The sequence below is a fragment of the Scophthalmus maximus genome, chromosome 2 (assembly GCF_022379125.1).
Source record: "Scophthalmus maximus strain ysfricsl-2021 chromosome 2, ASM2237912v1, whole genome shotgun sequence".
Lineage (NCBI taxonomy): Eukaryota > Metazoa > Chordata > Actinopteri > Pleuronectiformes > Scophthalmidae > Scophthalmus > Scophthalmus maximus.
The window spans coordinates 979,049-998,470 of NC_061516.1; the positions used below are offsets into that span (position 1 = coordinate 979,049).

Sequence of the window (19,422 nt, forward strand, 5' to 3'; positions counted from 1 at the left end):
TCCTACAATTTACCAGTGATCTGACTGGGCTGTGCAGCGGTTGTCCGAAGCTAACAAGCTCCGCAAAACAGAAATGTAGGGGAACCAGTGACAGAGGCAGAGATTGGAGAGAAAGAGGGACACACATGATGGGATGTTTTCAAATTCAAGCGCTCAGTTAAGAAGATGGCGTGTGATGACTGCAGAATGAGCAGTTTGCAATGCTTCTTTTACTATGTGGCAGCTGGTCACTGAGGGGTAAATGAAACAGAGAGAGTAACACCCACAACCCTGGGCTCGCTGTAGCCCCTGATTACAGCTCTCCTCTCATTTTGCTTGTTAATGTCTCCCCTTCCTCTCTATTTGCTTGTGTGAGCAGTTATATTATGCACCACAGCCATCCCACTCAGCCACGCACACACACAGTTTGTGTATATTCATGTTGATCACATAATTAAACACTGTTTTTTTAACAGTGTACGCCTGATATTACACTTGCAAATCAAGACTTCATTATAAACCATCTGATCCCAAGGATTCGAAAAATAAATGAGACATCTTTATTTACATCTGAAACATAATGTGGTCTTGATTTTCCTGAAATGCGTGGCAAGAACAATCCTTTTTTAGTCCTTTTTAGATTGCAGATTGCTTAATCAAGAAAATAACTCTAAACACGAAACATCATAGTTTTGTTATCCGATTTCTTTCTGCTTGTCTTTAGGAAAGCTACATTTTAAGAACAGGGTTAAAATGGAATTTAATTTCAATCAAGAAGAAAAAACACTCTTTCATTCTTTCTCTCCATCCTCGTTCCCTTGAGAGGGAGCTGCAGTCAAATCTGAACCCAGAAAAGCTCCCCCAGTCACTGTGAGGCAGCTCTTCAGGCAGCCAGTTGGAGGAATAGCTTTACGATTGTATTGATCCATTTTTTAAGCGCAATTAGATCTTGCCCTCAAGTTACATTGTGTACTTCTGAACCCACAGAGTGAGCCAGTGTGCAGCCTCAGAACTGAACACTAGAGATGACTGGCATTTGGCTCTAGATTACATGCCTGAGGACTGTTATTGGATTCTTGTATTGCCCCTGCTGTTAACGTATTAGCTTGTTTGTAGTGTAGATGTTGCTGTCACCCAACATTTGCACTTTTATAATGAAAAAATATAAAAATAGACCTATGTCAAGTTGACTGACATTAGAAAAGTTCTGGTTTCCCTCTCCCTCTTTGCCTCTCACGCTATCCTGCTTCCCTTTTTGTGCCTCATGCTTCATCACTCCTATACTTCCTTCCTAATCCCTCCATCTTTCCTGTCCTCACTCTAACCTCTCTCCATCCACCTATTCATCCCAGAGTTGCTGTAGGCAAGGAGCGCAGCAGGTCTGTGAAATCTCACCAACAATTCCCCTATTAGAAACAGCAAGGCCCCCTCAGCATACCTGGGACGAGGCTGCTGTTAGAGTGTTCTTCTGCAGAAAGCCAGGGAGAAAAAATTGGCAGTGAGACAACTCTGAGAATGTGGCCGCAGCAGTTGAAGGGCATGGTAGATTATTACACAGGTTGGCAAACTTTCATCCCTTCTCCGTTTCCGTCATCATCTCTTTATTTTCGCCTTTGGCTGGTTGCAACAACTGTTGAAGATTGGAAAATGCCATCTCACTGCTCCATCTACACCCGCTTACTAACGGGCCTGTGAAATGGCTGAAACCAGCTCATTCTTTCTCTACCCCCACCATAAATCTCACCTCTGCCTATGTCTTTGGTGAGAGAGAGATCTCTTGTTTTGTCTCTCCTCAACCAGAGCTTATATACCTGCCACGGCTCAAAACCCACATTCCCCTCCACCCATGCTCTGTGCTGAACCCTGATGGTGGGATGTAGCTCTATATGCATGTTGCATTATGTTTGCAGGGTCTTCGACACCGGTGGTTGGCAGTGATGTACTCCTACACAGTTACAGTTTCAAACAAAAACACAGGGTCTTAAACAGGGCTAAAAATATCACAATGTATGTTTTCAGATTTTTCAGTCTTTGCTACAGAAACCTCCACTTGGTTCATGCTTGTGCATAGATTATGGTCGTAACTTCCTCCATAACTCATTACTTACCGAAATAAGGCAGATATACCTTTGACCACATCATTTACAGTCAATCAATGACCACTTGAAACCATATTTGCAGTGTGCTTATGTAGTTTTTGTGACCAGAATGCTGCATTTAGCACCAATCGTTTATTTCATGTTGATCTGCTACTCTGCTGCGAAATTAATTCCAAAGATTGATTTTCAGATGTCTTTCTCTGAGATTTCTGCGTTCAGCTCTTTTCGTTGGAGGTGAATAAAAATGAACGCATTGTGTCTTTCCAAAATCCACGTCCTAGTTATTCTGGATGATACACAGTTTTCAGTGAAATTACTTCCTCCCAAAGAAATATTCTCCTCACAGCCAGGTCAGATCTTTTGCCTACCTTCTTGTACCATTTGGAGCCAGCAGATTTCAAAGTGTTATAAAGTACCTTTATCGATAACTGAAAATAAATGCTCCGAGCTTCATGGAAGCAGATATAGCTAAGTTGCAGCCAGTATGACTCCTCCGAGTTGCTACCTTTGTGGTTTTGAATCATTGTTTAATGGATATTTTCACGTTATTTACCACACAGTTGAGTTGGTCTTAACGACGTGCTATATTCACAGTTAGCATTTGCAATTAGCCATCATCACGTCTCTTGACTCCCCAGTATCCTTCTGCACACCTCACATCGACCCCGCGACCCACGTAGTCTGGTGCGTTCAAGTACATCCGTATATCTCACTACATATCCCCCTTTTGAGAAAGATAAGCGGCTGAAGAAAATTAAACAAATGTACATTAAACTGCAACATTCTTCCGTAATAATCTGAATGTTAAATGAACCACAAACAAGAACCTAGGACTTCGGGGTAGACTGCCCTCAGTCCACAGCAATGTAGGGATTATTCTGCCCTCTGGTAGTTGCTGTCCCTATTGAACACAAAGTCCTTATAAAGTCTTTCCAAATGTCTTGAATAAACTAAAGTGCATTTTAAACATGGCAATTACTAACATGAACTACTATGAGCTTACTGAGACTATTCATTCAGTAACAGAGTCTCTGAACCTGAGCGGTAATCTATCTTCACGGCCCCTCAAAGTCAATCTCACAGTCCCTCCGGATGACGGTTTCAAGGGGGACCCTGATGTGGCCTCTGGAGCTGACCAGCCCGGAGGCATCCCAACCTCGCTGGCAGCCAGTATAGGACACGAGCTGTTGACTGGCTGTGTCATGGTCTCGTCCAACTGATGCTGTTGGTCGGTGGGCGTGGCCTCCTCTGGAAGAGCCTGCAGGTGCCTCCTGTTCCGTCGCATCACTGCACCCTTGTCGGTTACAATCAGGTAGGATCGCGGCTCTGCCGATCTCCCTACCACCTCAGCAGAGGTTGTCCAACCCTTTTCTCCATCCAGCTTAACTCTGACAGTCTGTCCTGCATGCATTTACGGAAGCGGGCAGACGGAGTGTCTACGGTTGTAGAAATGTTCATATGCCTTTTTGTCCTTGGAGTCCTTTATCTGCACCTGGTTGCACCTGATAGGAGTGGCTCGCAGTCTCTTCTCCAGTGTCGGGACCTTGGTGCGGATTTGCCGTCCCATGATCAATTGAGCCGGACTGGCCCCTGTCGCCATGATGGGCGTACCCCTGTAGCACATTAGGGCCATGTATGGGTCTGGCTGTTTGAGGACGTGCTTGGCTGTCTGCACTGTTCTTTCAGCTGCCCCATTTTCCTGGGGATAGTGGGGGCTGGAAGTCATGTGAGTAAACCCATACTCCTTGCTGAAGTCCCTAAACTCAGCTGATGCGAACTGCATGGCCTTGTCGCTGATGAGTTCCAGTGGTACTCCCCATCTGACGAATATGTGCAAATCTCTCACAAGACCACACGGCTGCTAAGCACTCCTTCTCGATCTGGGAGTAGTGTTTCTCCGTCTCAGTCAGTGTAAGTGAGCAAAAGACCACTGGTCTCAGCTCCCTGTCATGATCCTGCAGCAGTGTGGTCCCGAGCCGTAGCTGCTTGCATCTGCACTTACGACTGTTTGGCGATTGGAGTTGCAATATGCAAGTGCTGGGGCTGACAATAGCATAGCTTTAGCCTTTCCCAGTGCTCGTTCTTGAAGCTCACCCCATGCCCACTCACTGTCTTTTCTGAGCAGCTCTGTGACAGGGTGTAGTGTGTTTGAGAAACCTGGCAGGAATTTACCCAGGTAATTAATGAGTCCCAGCACTCGGCGTGACTCACCAACATTGAACGGGCTCGGCATCTCTGCGATTGCTCTCACTTTGCTTGTATCAGGCTTTATGCCCTCGGCACTGATTGTGTGTCCAAAGTAGCGTATGTCAGACTTGCCGAAACGACACTTTGCTTTGTTAAGCTTCTGTCCAGACTGCCTAATGGTCTTTAAGACTGCGTTCAGACGTTGGTTGTGTTCCTCCTCGCTCGACCCAAACACCAGGATGTCGTCCATCACGACAACAACTCCATGACCCGTTAGCAGGTTAGTCATCAGTCTCTGGAAGATTTCTGGGGCAGAAGAAATCCGAAATGGCAAGCGTCGGAAGCAAAACCTGCCTGGTCAGTTTTTGACTGCTGGGGTCGAGAGGAATCTGCCAGAAGCCACTTGACGCATCTAGTGTCGAAAACACTTTGGCACCGGCCAGCTATGGGGTTATGTCCTCCAGCATAGGCAACATGTATCTCTCCCTCTTGACTGCTTTATTCAGGTGCTTGAGGTCGACACACACTCTAACCTCATCCTTGTTCTTTTTCTCTGCAGGCACCATGGCCGCACACCAATCAGTGGGCTCAGTTACATGCTTAATGATGCCCAAAGCTAGCATGCGTTTTAGCTCGGCTTAGACTTTGGGGAGGAGGGGAAATAGCACCCGTCGAGGCGCTGCCGTAATGTAGGGCCCGACGTTCGGGCTTAGCTCGATCTTAACTGGGTTACAGTTCAAGACCCCTATTTCCCCAAATATGTCACTGTACAGTTCTGTGTTGATCGCATTCTCTCTCATTACAAGGCCCATTCCATTTGAAAACACTTACCCCCAATAGACTCGGTTCACCTTGTTTTGGGCTGTTCTGCCAGTGACGTCCACCATTGCTCTTCGTCCCGCTCATTTGTTGCTGCGTCCTGCTTCTCACAGCATTCACTGAACAGTCAGCACGCATTTCAACACTCTGCTTTTTGATCTGTTCACTCTGCCATGCTAACTGGATAGCTTTCTCCAGAGTGAGATCGGACACCAGCTGCAGTTTTTGAGAGACATGATTATCTTGAATTCCAATGACTATTCAGTCCCGAATCTGACCCCTTGGTCATTCCAAACTCGCAATGCTGGGATAACTCGTGAAGGATCCTCACGAAGGCTTCTACAGTCTCACCGGGCTTCTGCACACGCTTATGGAAGCAGGCGCGGTCATGAATTGTGTTGCGTTTAGGCACAAAGTGCTCATCAAACTTGTCTGATAGTTAAACTCAGGATGGACTTCCCCGTCATTTTACACGAAAGACTCATATATTGGTTCTGCATCCCTCTTCATCGCATAGAGAAGTGAGTTTACTTGCACCTCTCCACTCTCCTTGTTGAGCTTTGAAGCTACCCGAAACCGGTCAAATTGGCGCGTCCACACAGGCCACTATTAGATACTACAGACATTACACATTATTTTGGTCACTGCTTCAGTGAATCGTGTTTAAATGAACATCTGTGCAATGTCAATATGTGAAAGCTAGGGGGCCTTTACTTAGCTCACGAACTGTCGGAGTGATGCGCAGGTAGAAAAAAGTGAGCACAAGATGAGGAGGTCAATCCCTGTATCCTCTTAGCCTCGTACAGGAAGCAATATTAGCTTGGCATATATTTTGGTCTTGCCGAGACGGGCATTCTGTCCTGATGACACAGGAAAAAAGAGCACCTTTCAAAAGACAGTGGGGTGCAGGAGCTTCTCTACATGATCTATTCCGTGAAAGCTCAGAAATATTGCTGTGATCACTGTAATCACCAGTTTTTGTCCGTGCTTTGGCAGTGAAGCTTACTAATTACAGAGAAACTGTTTGCAGTTTGTTTACCAGCGAGAACCATAGCTAAAACAATATATTTACCTGCCATCGTGAGCCCCCACCCCCCCAGACTGGCTGTTGTCTGAGATGTGTTGACTCAAATCCAGGGTGAAATGTACTATTTGTCTAATTTATCTCATTAGCTACAGCATACACACTATAGGAGCTCCCAAAATGAGTTTGGGCTCCTTGTGGTGCTGGAGTTATTGTAGTGGCGGAGATGCCATTGGAGTGTGTGGACACTGGAATGGCTGCCTGGTTGCATCAAATCACATTTTGTTCTGTGATCTCAGACAAGATGAAATAAGAATTGGTGCTGGATTTGCCTCCAAGCATCTCTTTCAGCAATCTAGGCTCCAATTCATTTCTATAACCTGTCTTATTTCACTTAGAGAGGGAGAGCGTGAACAGTCCTTTGTACTTAAAGGCACTTGAATGAGCATGCAATGAGAACAAATGTCTTCACACCAGAGAGACCCAGTTTGGTCTTTTCATGGTCTTTTCAGCGTTAAAGTAATTCTTCCCCCCCTACAGAATTACACAATCGTGGCATTTAAGAATTTTAAATGGCTTTGTAACAGCCTCAACCCATCTCACAAGTCCTGCCACGCATTGTCCAAACATTCTCAACAGGCTCTGAAACAGCCCGCAGAGCAAAACACTTGCCTGTGTTTCTTCCCTGATTCAACACTTTGAGATTGCTTTTAGCAATGAAAAGTCCTCTATAAATGAAATTTATTATTATAATATTATAATATTATTACCCTCTTCTGATCCAACAGGCAGAGGGAAGTGTCTAGCCAGTCCTCTCAATATGATGACATCATAGGCTGTTTGTACAGTACCTGCCCTGCACAATAGCACAAGCGTTTTCTGATCCAACACCCTTTTCTGCAGCACAAAACCATTTGCCATTGCCAAAATCACCATAATAAAACTATTATCTGAATAGGCACAAAATGAATTGGGTTTACGGTTGATATTTGGTTAACTTAATGCAACTAAAACTACTAATGTTTTTACCTTTTCTGGCTATCCAGACCTCAGCCATCTAAATATAGATCTTGATGTACTGTATGTTGTATAGATTAAGTAGCCCTCTGAGACAAACTTGTGATTTAGGACTAGGTAAATAAACTAAACTTCCTATTAATTTTGCCCTACAGTCTAAAGATGCAGGGGGTTTGCATATGTATGGGTTGAAGGCATGAGCAATCTCCATGAAACAAGGCTATTAAGGAAAATGGAAACACAGCTCCAATTCATCACGTTCTACAGTTTGTCTATATACACAAATTAAACTGCACTGGGTTAAGTGTCTGACTTCAGCAGAGCATTTTAAAATCCAACAGATTGCTGAAAAGTCCAGCTGGCTCCTCGGATTACATGACGAACCAATAAGGAAGAGCCTGAGGCTTCGACTAGTAACCCCAGTGTTTGTTTTCTATCTTCTTACAGTCTGTGTTTGTTTGTTTTTATGCACAATCATCTGTGAATTCTTATTTAGCCCCTGTCAAGGGCCTTATTTGCTGCTTGTACATTGGCCACCATGCAGTCCCTCAGCACCAGAAAACAAATGGATAGTTATGTAATGGCCACAGCCTGCAATGTTTGACTGCCAATCTGTGGAGAACGAGGGGATGAAGGGACAAAGGGAGGGTAAAAGATAAAGAAAGAGAGGCAGGCAGGCAGTTAGACAAAGGGGAAGGAGCAAGTTACGCGCCTCTGGCTAGATGTTGTGGTTCCAGACACAGCACAGCAAATCTCCTTTGCTGTTCTCATTTCTCTCCCGTGTTTGGGTTTTGTCTCATCACATCATTGGTTTGGCTTGATTTGCTTTCCATTGAAGAGCTCTCAGCAAAGCACAGATGGTCGTTTGTTTAGTATCCCCCTTTCCACGCCTCGCTCGTCCGTCTTGCCAGCTCCCCCCACATGTGAAATATCAGCTCTGTGACAGGCGTCCTCAGACAGTCCCCTCTGTGCAGGAGTCCCCCCGGGCCTTGTGAAACGAGGGAGGAAAGTAACAAACAAAACAATCGACTGTCTCTGCTTTATTCAGGCACTTCAACACTGACTTGACACAGGTACCAATGACATTTCAGCTGACTACCCAAAGTCCTCAGAGAGCTGGCTTGTTGATACAAACACGTGGATACTTTAAAATCGCCCCTTGCTGTATCTGCTTGGCTTAAACCATTCTTAGCCATTAGCATTTGGCGGTTCAGCTAAAAATCCTCCATAGCAGTGTGTGGAAGATTTTGGAGTCATCAGATTAGAAGGGAGCTGGACCCCTTCAGCTTTCAAAGACACACTCTGCTAATTTATTTTTTTCTTCTTAATGGATGTGAGCTCATGATAGCTGAGTGAATATGTAATGGACCTTCTTTGTGGACAGACATGGACATTCAGTAGTGCAACACTGAATCCCATCCTGCTGCTTTCATGTGTCAACAACAGTCAAAGCTTCACAAGATCTCAAAATCCTGTGTGGACTGACCTGTGCCATCTAACTACGCGTGTGTCAAAACACGTTCAACACACATGCACACAATATTAAATCCATGCACCTCACACATCCACTACAGAGTGTCGTTCTTTCATCTCCCCACTTCATCCGCCTCCACCTTTGATGTAGGATACCCTGGAGTCTGAGGAATACAGTCCGGGGGAATGAAACAGAGTGGATCTGCTCCTAGGAAGACGCTTCCTATTGATCCCCCTTGCATCTCACCCCTCTCTCTCTCTCTCTTTCTCTCTCTCTCTCTGCACTTTTCTCTCCATCACTTCCCCCACTCTACAGCATCTATCTTTCCTTCCCCCGACATCCATTATAAACATCTTTTCTCCTCAGCCGAAGGTCATTATTCCTTTAGATGAACACTTTGTTCTTTGCTCTTCCCAACCGCTCCTACACCTCTAATACCACAATAATAAGTTATCTGAGCCTACAGCGCACTCTTTGCTCATTTCATTAAATAGCCATTTAGAATGTTGCTCCAACCTCCGGTCAAGTATTCTGCAGCCCTGGCTCTAAGTTCCTTAAGTGGAAGTTGATGTCAGCTTGGACAAACTGATTGTGAAAGGTGTTGGCTCGCTCATGCTATTTGTGACAAGTGGTATTTCCAGAGAGGCCATTACAAACATGTAACAAGCTAGAGAGGTGAAGTCAGTCAGTTGAAGTCAGGCGATTCATTTTACCCAGTGGGCAGCGGAAGCCCTGTTAGATTAACACTGCTTTGGTCAGTGTCTGAGTTTTGTAGAGTGGTTGTGTGCAATCAAGTGGTCCACTGCTATTAAGGAGACAGACTAGTGGAAACGATAAGTCATAAATCATTTTTAAAAAGTGTGCTTCCATTTTATCCAATGTGATCAGGAATTAGGCGTGTCTTAAGCGCTGTATCTACAGTACTCTTAAATTTACAGAGCCATAACGAGTCATATTGTTCCTTCACATGACATCATTTTTAAAAAAATCCCCTCTATCGATTTAATTTCTGTCCATGAAGTGGCGCAAGAGCACAGTTCATTCAGAAACTTTTCTGCTTGTGTAATTTTACAAATTGATCAATCATTTCATAAGGTCACCACTTCAGGGATGGAATGGCTAACACCAGCTTTATTCTTTGTTTGTTTATGCACTCTGAAGGCCTCTCCAGTGTAATTAGGATGATGTTAACACTAATTGCTTCCATGTCTATTAAATTACATCAAGAAGCACACACACAAGTATTCCCATAGATCGAGTAGCAACAAAACAGTCTGACCTTTTCAGAACAGCAGGGTTTCATGACTGTATTGGAAATAAGGACTTTATACTGAGCAGGTTTGTTATTATTTCATTATGCAGCACATGACATTGTTGCCGCTGTGCAGTGCGCTCTGACCTCTCCATTCTGGTTATTCACCTCCCCATTCTGTCTTATATGTCTGATAACCGCTGTTCTGTAACAGAAACACCTGCAGGAGTCTTGCTTACTGTGTGTCAACTGCTTTCACCACGTTTTGCAGGCCATTTGTGGGGGTGGCGATGGGTTGAGCGCAATGCCAGTGTTGCGGTGCATACCCTCCAAACAGGATGAATAATTAAACAACACAATCTCGAGATGAAATATTCACACGCCTCTGTCTGCCTCTGCTGTTTGATTGGAATGCTATTAGAGGAGTTAATGCAAAAATATGCTGCAGTTATTGCTGTTCTGTGAGTTTGTGTGATCCTGCAAGTCTTTCTGAGCTGGGGTGTAACGGTGTCAGATCCGTCTTGTTTGCCAAGTAAAAAAATGTATTCATGTGTGAACAATGCACATTAAACACATTCCCTGCAAAACTTCAGAAACATCTAACTTGCGATATTTTTTTTTTCTGATAGACTAGATATATTGCTGCCCCAAAAGTCTCAAAATCAATATTTTATGTTTAGATTTTGGATGAAACTAAACCCAAGCCTTTTTTAGCAAGTAAATTTAGGCCAGACTTTTCCTGGTCTAATAGATTTAGGTGTACATATAAAGTATGGAATAATCACTAACCCCACAAGTAACTGACTCACTGATTGCCTTTGCCTCAGTAAGTATGTGCATGTGCCTTTGATGAAAATAAAAATTGCCTCTCCATCTTTGCAGGTCTGTTGGGCGTCACTGCAATAACCTCAGCAGACTATTGAGCAGGCTATTAGACAGAGGAGGGTATTTTGGGGCAGATCAATAAGCTTCCTAGATGGAATATGCAGGGCAGATGTTCTGTCCTGTCTAGCAACCGTTCTAAAGACAATTCTCTTATCGGTGTAAAAGAGCATAAACGCATGACTCCTTCATCTCTGCCTTCCCATGTTATCCCCCCCCCCCCCCCCCCCCCCCGCCTTTTCTACTACTCTGACTGCAGCCCTTCTTTTAAAGATACTTGTAAAAACACCAGGGTAGCATCTGAGCACTAGCTGAGAATGGTATTTCTATGTATCTCAGCCTCTGATAGTAGCATACCCTCTAGGGACAAAGGCATTTTGAAATGTTTAAACACACTTTGCAAGCACATCATTGGTGTTGAAAGTATGAAAGCAGAAAGAGCAGATTTGAATCCTCCCAAACTGTAAAAAGGTGCTGCTGTATGTCAAGTCCCCACTGGCAGAACCGGGGAGGGGAATAATCATTAGTCATTGTAAATTGACAGAACCCACTTCTGAACAGCTTGAAGGGTAATTAATAGAGATGTGCTCTGTTGAGATTGCTGACAAGTGACACAATATTTTAAGGAAAGTCATCCAATGTTCGTAATTAATTGATTTATTGTCAATTAGAGAAATAAGTTATAAGTTAACCAAGTCATCTAAAACTGTTTCCTTTCAGTCATCTGTCCGTACACTTTGATTTTTAAAGGGAGACGGTGCAAAATGTGATTTTAAGAAATACTTTAAACGCAGGTAACAATCAGTGATTAAAAGCAGTTATTTCCTGTAGCCTTTCATATAATAGAGAGGAAGGTTCAAGCCATTATTCTCCTGCAATGCCTTTCATCTTAGTAAAAAAAAGCCTTCAACACTGAATTTACAAACTCCAAGGGTTTGTTAAAGTTTGTATATATTATAAAAACAAACATATCATTGGTGGAGTCAGAGGATCACATTTTTTTTAGAGTTTAGACTAGTTTACATGGTTAACAAAGGTTTAATGTGCAGTGGTGGTAACTATGGATGGGTCATAGATTCCACAAATGCAATTGACTCTGTGCACCACTGGGTAGATGGTAACAGATCTTTTCCATTTATTTAAAATGTATTATTTTAATTTATTAAGTAGCGAGAGTGCAAGGATCACAGTTATCATTACACCTGCCTGTGATCTGCCAGGGGACCGCAGATGTAAATCAACCCTATGCTAACTCTGGTACAATGCATCAAATGGATACATTTATGTTTAAAATTGTTTTCTGTCCCTCTTAAAAAAAATTATGAATGAATGCTACCAGTCTCAAAAATCTCTGAAACTTTGGTCATATGATAACATCTGGTGTTATCCTTTGTTTCTTTCAGTATATTTGCTGGCCTCTGATTGTTGTTGGACTCCTGGTTGATGACTTTGATCAATGTCCTTTGATACTTCCAAGAACTTCCAACTAGATTACTTTTGCCCATGTCTGGAAATCCGACAGGGACGTTGACCATTAATATCCCCCAATACAAAATGCTAGCTGTAGCTGCTTTAATGCCAGATCTAACTGATATTGGGTGACCTCTTAGTGTGTCATATTTTGTTTTGAAGATTAAACTGTGCACATACTCACTTGGACTTTAATTGGTGATTCTGTCACTTCAGTAGATCTTCATAATTGAGATTTACATACTGTATCTGTAGTTCAACGGGACATGTTTCACCGCCCCCTTTTTTTGAAATAGTCATACGGGGTACAATTAGTGCAATAACTTTCCAAGGATAAGTTCAGTCCAATTATTCCTTTTTAAAAATAGTTCAGGTGACTGGGATCCAGAGTCCCGGCCTCCCAGCCAGTACTGCAGAACTCTCCAGACCTGCTTACGACTGAAGCCCTTATCAGCCTTTGGAGATAATAAATCTGAAAAGTGTGTAAATGACATGCGTAAACAGGATGAATGTCACCTATGCGTACTTGAGCGGGTGTGCCCGCGGATTGCAACTTAAATGCTCCTAAAATACCATATAAGGTTTCACTTCCTGCCTCATGTCAGGAAGAGTTAATTCATGAAATCAGCGTAAAAGAGTTAGAAGAAGACGTTTGCGAGATCAGAGATTGAAGTTCTGTTTTCAGAGATCCATAAGTGAAAGTGTATATTTTATCATCGTCAGCAGGAGTTAAGTGATGGACTAAAGCAGAAATGTTAATACTGAGTCACCTGTAAATGGTTTATACAAAAAACACTCGCCACAGCGAGGTGATCGATGACTGCCGGGAAGTCTAGCTGAAGTCTCCGTCACTGATGTGGATAAAAAAAAAAAAACTTAACATAACCGGCGATGTTTTAGATGGTGCTGGATCAGTGCACCTTTTGTTCATTGTAATATTATACAATATGCAGCATGTTATAATTATTTTACATTTCTTCTCTGGCATGTAAAGCAGCTCACAGTTGTGATAAGGCCCATCACTTGCCCTCACAACACCAACTGTGCGCTTTACCACGGCACGAGTGCGCATATGACGCTTATGGTGCTCCTGTCTCATCTGCAGATTGACTAGAGATGTCACAAGCTAATTTGAATACATTTTAGGTAAATAATGTGAAAATAGTTTGCATGGTGACAATAAACAACTGACAAGTCAAGCCAACATCTCCGTGCGCCCGTTCTCAACATGCATGCCTACTGCCAAAGATGTGCACTCCCCTGGCCATTGAGCAACACTGTTAACACGTTCTATACATGTAGAATTATATTATAATTCAAATTGCCAGAATTAAACAGAATAATGTTAGCACAACGAGGTGAAAATGGTATATTTTATATATTTTTTTTACATTTAGTTTAATTTAAATATGCATAATTTCTTCGAAGTGATGAAAAAATGACTCTTACGTGGAAAAACGTGGTTTGATTAACATAAGAGCAATTTACGTGACTCCTTCGACAGGTCTCAACCACTCGTCAATTCTGTGCATGTTTTAAAGAAATCTTAAAATACGAAAAAAAAAATGGTGAACGTGGGAAGTTCTACTTAATCACTCGTACACGTGGTTGAAGAACAAACTTGTGCGTACGAGCGGTTATTGCATGAGGCCCAATGTGTCAGGTGTGATAGAATAAGTTGTCAGCTACAGAAACTCTGCCTTTAAACGGCTTTTAAATGTGACAGTCATGCTGTCTTAATCCTTACGACTTTTTGTACAGACAATAGATTCTTGAGAGTCACAAGGACAGTGCAGTCTAGATCTGATTGGCAAAAAGATATTGTCTTCCATTAACTATGACCTCTTATCACGTACACTACTAGCCCTACCTGGACTGTTGGAAACTTTCGGACTGCAATAATCAAGTGTTGTCCCACCCCAGGTTAGAGGAAGAGGAAGGTCGCTCTCATCCAAGAGGAATATTTTGCAGCCACATCAGAAGGGGAGGACTTGCTATTTTCATTTTAGATATAACCAATCTTTGGGATGCTATCCTTACTTTTTCTTATATACAGCCACTGAGAAAAAGCTGTCAGAGCAATGGCGGGGATGTTCACAAGCTTGTTTGCATCTGAGTGTGTTTGCCTGGAAGATAGATAGACCCTAAAACCCAGCTCGTATGTGTCTGTGTGTGTTCTCATCACCAAGTTCTCATCGGGATGTGTTTGTAACTCTGCAACTTCAAAGATCAACAGCTGTCTGGAAACTTTTGGCAATTGTCTCATCTCAGACTCAGCCATTTTCACTCTGTCTTTGTCTTTTTCCCTTGCAGTCTCCCTATTGTCGCTGAAATATATGTTTCAAATATAATGTCGAAAGAAAAGTAGCCAAAAAAAAGGTTTCAGTCTCCTCATTTAAAATGGAATCAATGACTCTGTCTCTGTCCTTAACTGCCTCAAAGAGTCAGTACTGATGCAATAATACTTGAAAGTTGGAGGTACCATCTTTGTTATTGAGTTATTGTTTGAGAGCCTGTCTGAGAGTTTAAAATAAGAAGTAGCTATGTATAAATGTACGTGGGTATGTAGTGCTAGTGTGTCTTGAGGCTTATTGCCACTCAAGAATTGACTTCATCACCGCCATCAGTCCGTTTTTCCTTGTGGAATTTTAATTTTATCGCCAGCCTGTCTCACAGTTTCCATGCTGTCAGCTCCCACGAGGCTTTGCAGCTGCCGTTCGACACTGCAACATTGACCGCAGGCCTTAATGGAAAATCGTGGCGTCTGCTTTTTGCCGATATGACCTGTTTATCCCCACAGTTGATGGTAGTGGCCTAGAATCCACTATACCAAATCAATGGCCCCTCGCAAAGATATCATCCCAGATGAAAAACTTAGTGCTAAACACACTACTCTCCTGTGACAATGTAGGGAAGAGGAGTGAGGGAAAGGGGAAGGGGGTGTAAAAAATCAAAATCAATACATTTTTCATTACTGCTGTGATTCATGAGGCTTTTCTGATTATTTTACCACGATTCATGGACAAAGGAAAATAGCTATTTTTGTCCGTTCTTCTTCAAACCAAATTACCAGCCTGCCCGTTTGAATGGAAATAATAATCAAGAGGCATCCTGCAGTGATTTGATTCATCTCTTTTGCACTCTCTGCACCTCTAGCTCCACAGGTAGTGATTGATTGGCCAGATCATTGGCCCAAGAACTAATTGGACAAAAGTAATAAATATTTTGCCTTTTTTTTAATATGGGGGGTTTTGAAACACATGAGTACAACAGAGCATTTCCAGCATTATTGTTATTCTTGCGAAAGCAGGCAGTCAGATTGCTTGATTAGACCACGGAGGTGTGAAGGTCAGAGGAATCCATACCTACCCAGGTTGTTGTTTGCCAACAACTATTTCCCCTCACCGTTTTCAATAAAGGCAAACAGTTGCTGATTGAAAGAAGTAAGATACCAATTTCTCTGCCTGCCTTATTCTGCCCAGACGTGTAAACTTCTTTCTGCACCCACACATACTAAACAGATGCTCATGTAAATATAGTAAGAAATGTAAGTTCAACATGAATTTGATCCAATAACCAATACAAAAATCATGTTTATGAGACCTTTCTGAAGTGCCACAGTTTGTTTAAGAGTTGTTAAGGTTGATAATAGGCAAGAGTCGTTGAAGAGGTATCTGACGCTGTTTGGGGACACAGGAAATCTCTAAGGGGCTGCAAGCCACCACTCATATTTGTTCAGCTTGTTTTTCTGAAAACTTCCAAGATGTCGGATGACTAAAATCCCTCCTGTGGTTATAATATATAATCAAAAAAGCAAACAAGATCTAAAAAATGTATCTAAAATATATGTCTTAAAACCCACAAGGATGACACATTGAGGGGATATGAGACGGGACAAAATTCCATACACAGTGGTATATATTATTTTTAAGACACAGTGAGTGATCTGATCTAATCAGAATAGGTTGGCAAGGAGTTGAGCAAGAGTCAGCAAACCAGAGTAAGAATTTGACTCTATTGCTTTACAGATACCAGAAATAATGTTGAAACTGCAGCAAAGATAAAGGAGTCACACTAATGACATGTCATCATGTATGTGCACTGCTATTTAACTAGCTGAATGAAAATGACCTTGAGCAACCAGGTCACCACACAATGATATTGTAGCACTTTCATCAATGTGCAGCTTGACTGTGATATATCTTTGTGTTAATTTATTATATTTCATAATGCATCTTTAACAGGTTTCTCTTGTAATTATCTGTTGCATTTTCTTAAAGATGGATGACAAAGAGACAAACTTTCTGACTTTTGTTTGATTGTATGGATTAAACTCCAAACATTCATGCAAGCATGTCTCCCATAATGCAACTTGATATGGTCTTGTGTTTGACCACCCCTCCCTATTAAATGCTCATCTATTTTCACATGATCAGTAATAATCCTTCAGACTAGACAATCGAAAGTTTTCAACCTTGTTTCCTCTCTGCCCCTGAAACTAGTGCAGTCACATACACTGACATGCCTTTAACTTCTCTCTTCTTATCCCAAGATGGCTCCACTCTGATCTATCACAACATGGCTTCCCTCCCTCTTTCCATCGGCCATTTTAAAAGTCTTTTCTCGACTTCCTACACAGCTGTGTTACGCCCAGCTTCTGCAAAGCTCCGGTGCTGCACTGTTAATAGACACAGGAAGGGGGAAAAAAATAATTGTCCGTCCCCAATTCACACTCTCCCATTCCCTCTCCACCCTGCCTCTGTAGCCCGTTGTCTTTCCTCACCCTCTGTTTTTTTTCCACCCCTCCTCCGGCACACAACCTCTTTATAGCCCTTGCCATGCCGCGATAATTAGTCAGCGCTAAAATAATACAGCCTCAAGAAAACAACAAGAGCTAAGCAGAGGGCTTAGCTCCGCTTGGAGGGAAGGAGGAGGAAAGGAGGGGTGGAGAGAGAGAGAGAGAGAGAGGGTGGAGAGTTTTGTGTCAGCCGATTTCAAATGGTTACCAGCGGATTGTTAGAATATGTTTTGTGTTAGGTAGCTGTGTTTGTGCGTGAAGACCACATGAGCCTGTCTTTTTCCCTGTGTATGACAAAGAATATGTGTTGCTGCGGATGTTTGAAGGCCTGTTGGACTTTTAGTTATTCTTCGTTTCATATCATTGCAAATTGAAAATGTTGAGATTTTGGACTGCTGGTTTAACCAAACTATTTGAAGACATTACTCTCTCTGCAATTCCACTGTTTCATCCCATTTTATAGACCTAAACAGGGCTGCATGTGACCAGTGGCAAAATTGTTGAGTCAAGGCTGGAATTGATGTCATTCATCTAGAAACAAAGAGAGGGGAAAGAGATTCAGTGCTCTGGTGGCAAGGCTATCAAAAAGTGGGGTCAGCAGGATTTGCAGAATAAAGATGCACAGCAAGCAAACAAATCAGAAAAATCCAAATATGAAAACCCCTTAGTTGCTGTTGAGTTGGCTGTCAGTGTAGCAGGAGAGCATGGCAATTTGGGAAAAGTTGAATCGAGAGATGAAAAGAGCAAATGCCACTCTATGTGCATTTTGCAAAGTTAGTTCAGTATATAGAAATGCAACCTGTGTTCATATGTGTTAATTTTCCAGGGGAGACAGACAGCCCACAGGGTTGAGGGTATTTCAGTGAGGTTTCATTACTCTATGCTAATCACAGCCAATGCCAGTCATTTCTCCTTCACCACCAGACTTATCGGAGCCAAGTCTATACCCTTCTGTTCCAGTTCAAACGTGATATCGTCAGTGTACGAGGAGGATTTTTTGTAATTTTTTTCACTTTCACAGGCTGTGATTTAAAGAAAAAAAAAAGGTTGAAGCAAAGTTCCTTTGACAAGGAGATCTGAGGAATTGCTTTTGTTGACGTTGAGTGTTGGTGGTGGTTATACGGACAGCATAGCCAACACAAAGTTGGTCAGTTTGCCCTACTTTGAATGCAACGCAACTGCAGGCAAGTGAGGGCAAGCAAGTGCAAACTGTAACCGCTGTGGCTTTGCAGATTAACATTTCAAAGGGCAGTGACTGCCAGCACTGCTGCTAGTACTAGTGTTATTGCCAAACATGACTTCAGGATCATGATATACTCTGGCAGTAACACAATAGTTTTCAAGTGGGATGCTCAGGATTTTCAAACCTTCCCCAGAAATGCTTCGGCGTAGAATTCATATTGTGAGCCAACGTGTGCCAATATGAAACTTGTCTCTGTTCATAGGATACAACTGATTCATTATACACTCTCTTAGTGTTATTTAATTTAAAAAAAGTTGTATTTGACATTAAATTGTAGCCTTTTGATTGTTTTTTAGTTTTTTTCCCAACATAACAAACAAAAATTATTGTTATAGGAAAATGCATGACATATTTATTGAAAAACATTCAACTTTGCTGTATATATCAGCCATTTGCTTGTGGGACTGAACGTCTCTTGTATTTGTGTTTGAGATCACACCAAACGTATTTCTTATTACACCAAACGTGTTGTTATCGTGCCATAACTAATAGATTATTCCACTTTCTCTCTGTGCTTTTTTTGCAGCTGGGACAACTTACATCTTCGGGCGAGGCGGAGCCCTCATCACATACACCTGGCCACCCAATGACCGGCCGAGCACACGTGCAGACCGGCTGGCAGTGGGCTTCAGCACGCAGTTGAAGGAGGCCATTCTGGTCAGGGTTGAGAGCGCCAAGGGACTGGGAGATTACCTGGAGCTCCACATAGTAAGATACAGTACCACTTGGGGATATTGAGGGAGCATAAAATGATGGGGGAATGAAAATGTACCCTAAACTATGTTCAGTCAGATGAATGGGGATTGGAAAAGTATGCAAGTTAACAATGTAAGTAAGGAACTACAGAGTGTATGAGGGATGATGAAGGAAAAGAAGGGAAGAGGAGAGGAACTGGGGTCATTGATGCAGAATGAGTAAAGTAAAAGGAGAGAAAAGGTTATAAGGATGAATCCCAACACAAGATGACACTGCATTTTTGTTGACATGGATATTCCAACAGAACTTGATGTGATGGGAATGATGGCCAAGATTATTTAAAAAGATCTCAGTCATAGTAAAGTGGTATAACCCTGTGTTGTAGAAGACTTGAGATTAACAACCCCCCCCCCCCCCCCCCCCCCCCACAGTTTTCTTATGTAATGATTCAGGTTCGGCTCACATAAACTCTTTTATTCATG

General features: G+C 42.5%; 1 protein-coding gene across 4 annotated transcripts in view; it reads left to right on the plus strand.

Annotated features, from left to right (window-relative positions):
• The window catches only part of nrxn2b (neurexin 2b), a 675,914-nt gene that overhangs the window by 534,854 nt on the left and 121,638 nt on the right, over positions 1-19,422 (plus strand). For all 4 annotated transcript variants that reach the window (XM_047329457.1, XM_035625686.2, XM_047329463.1 and 1 more), the window contains one exon: positions 18,771-18,952. In XM_047329457.1, coding sequence (XP_047185413.1) covers positions 18,771-18,952 — 182 coding nt within the window. The remainder of the gene's footprint in view (positions 1-18,770; positions 18,953-19,422) is intronic.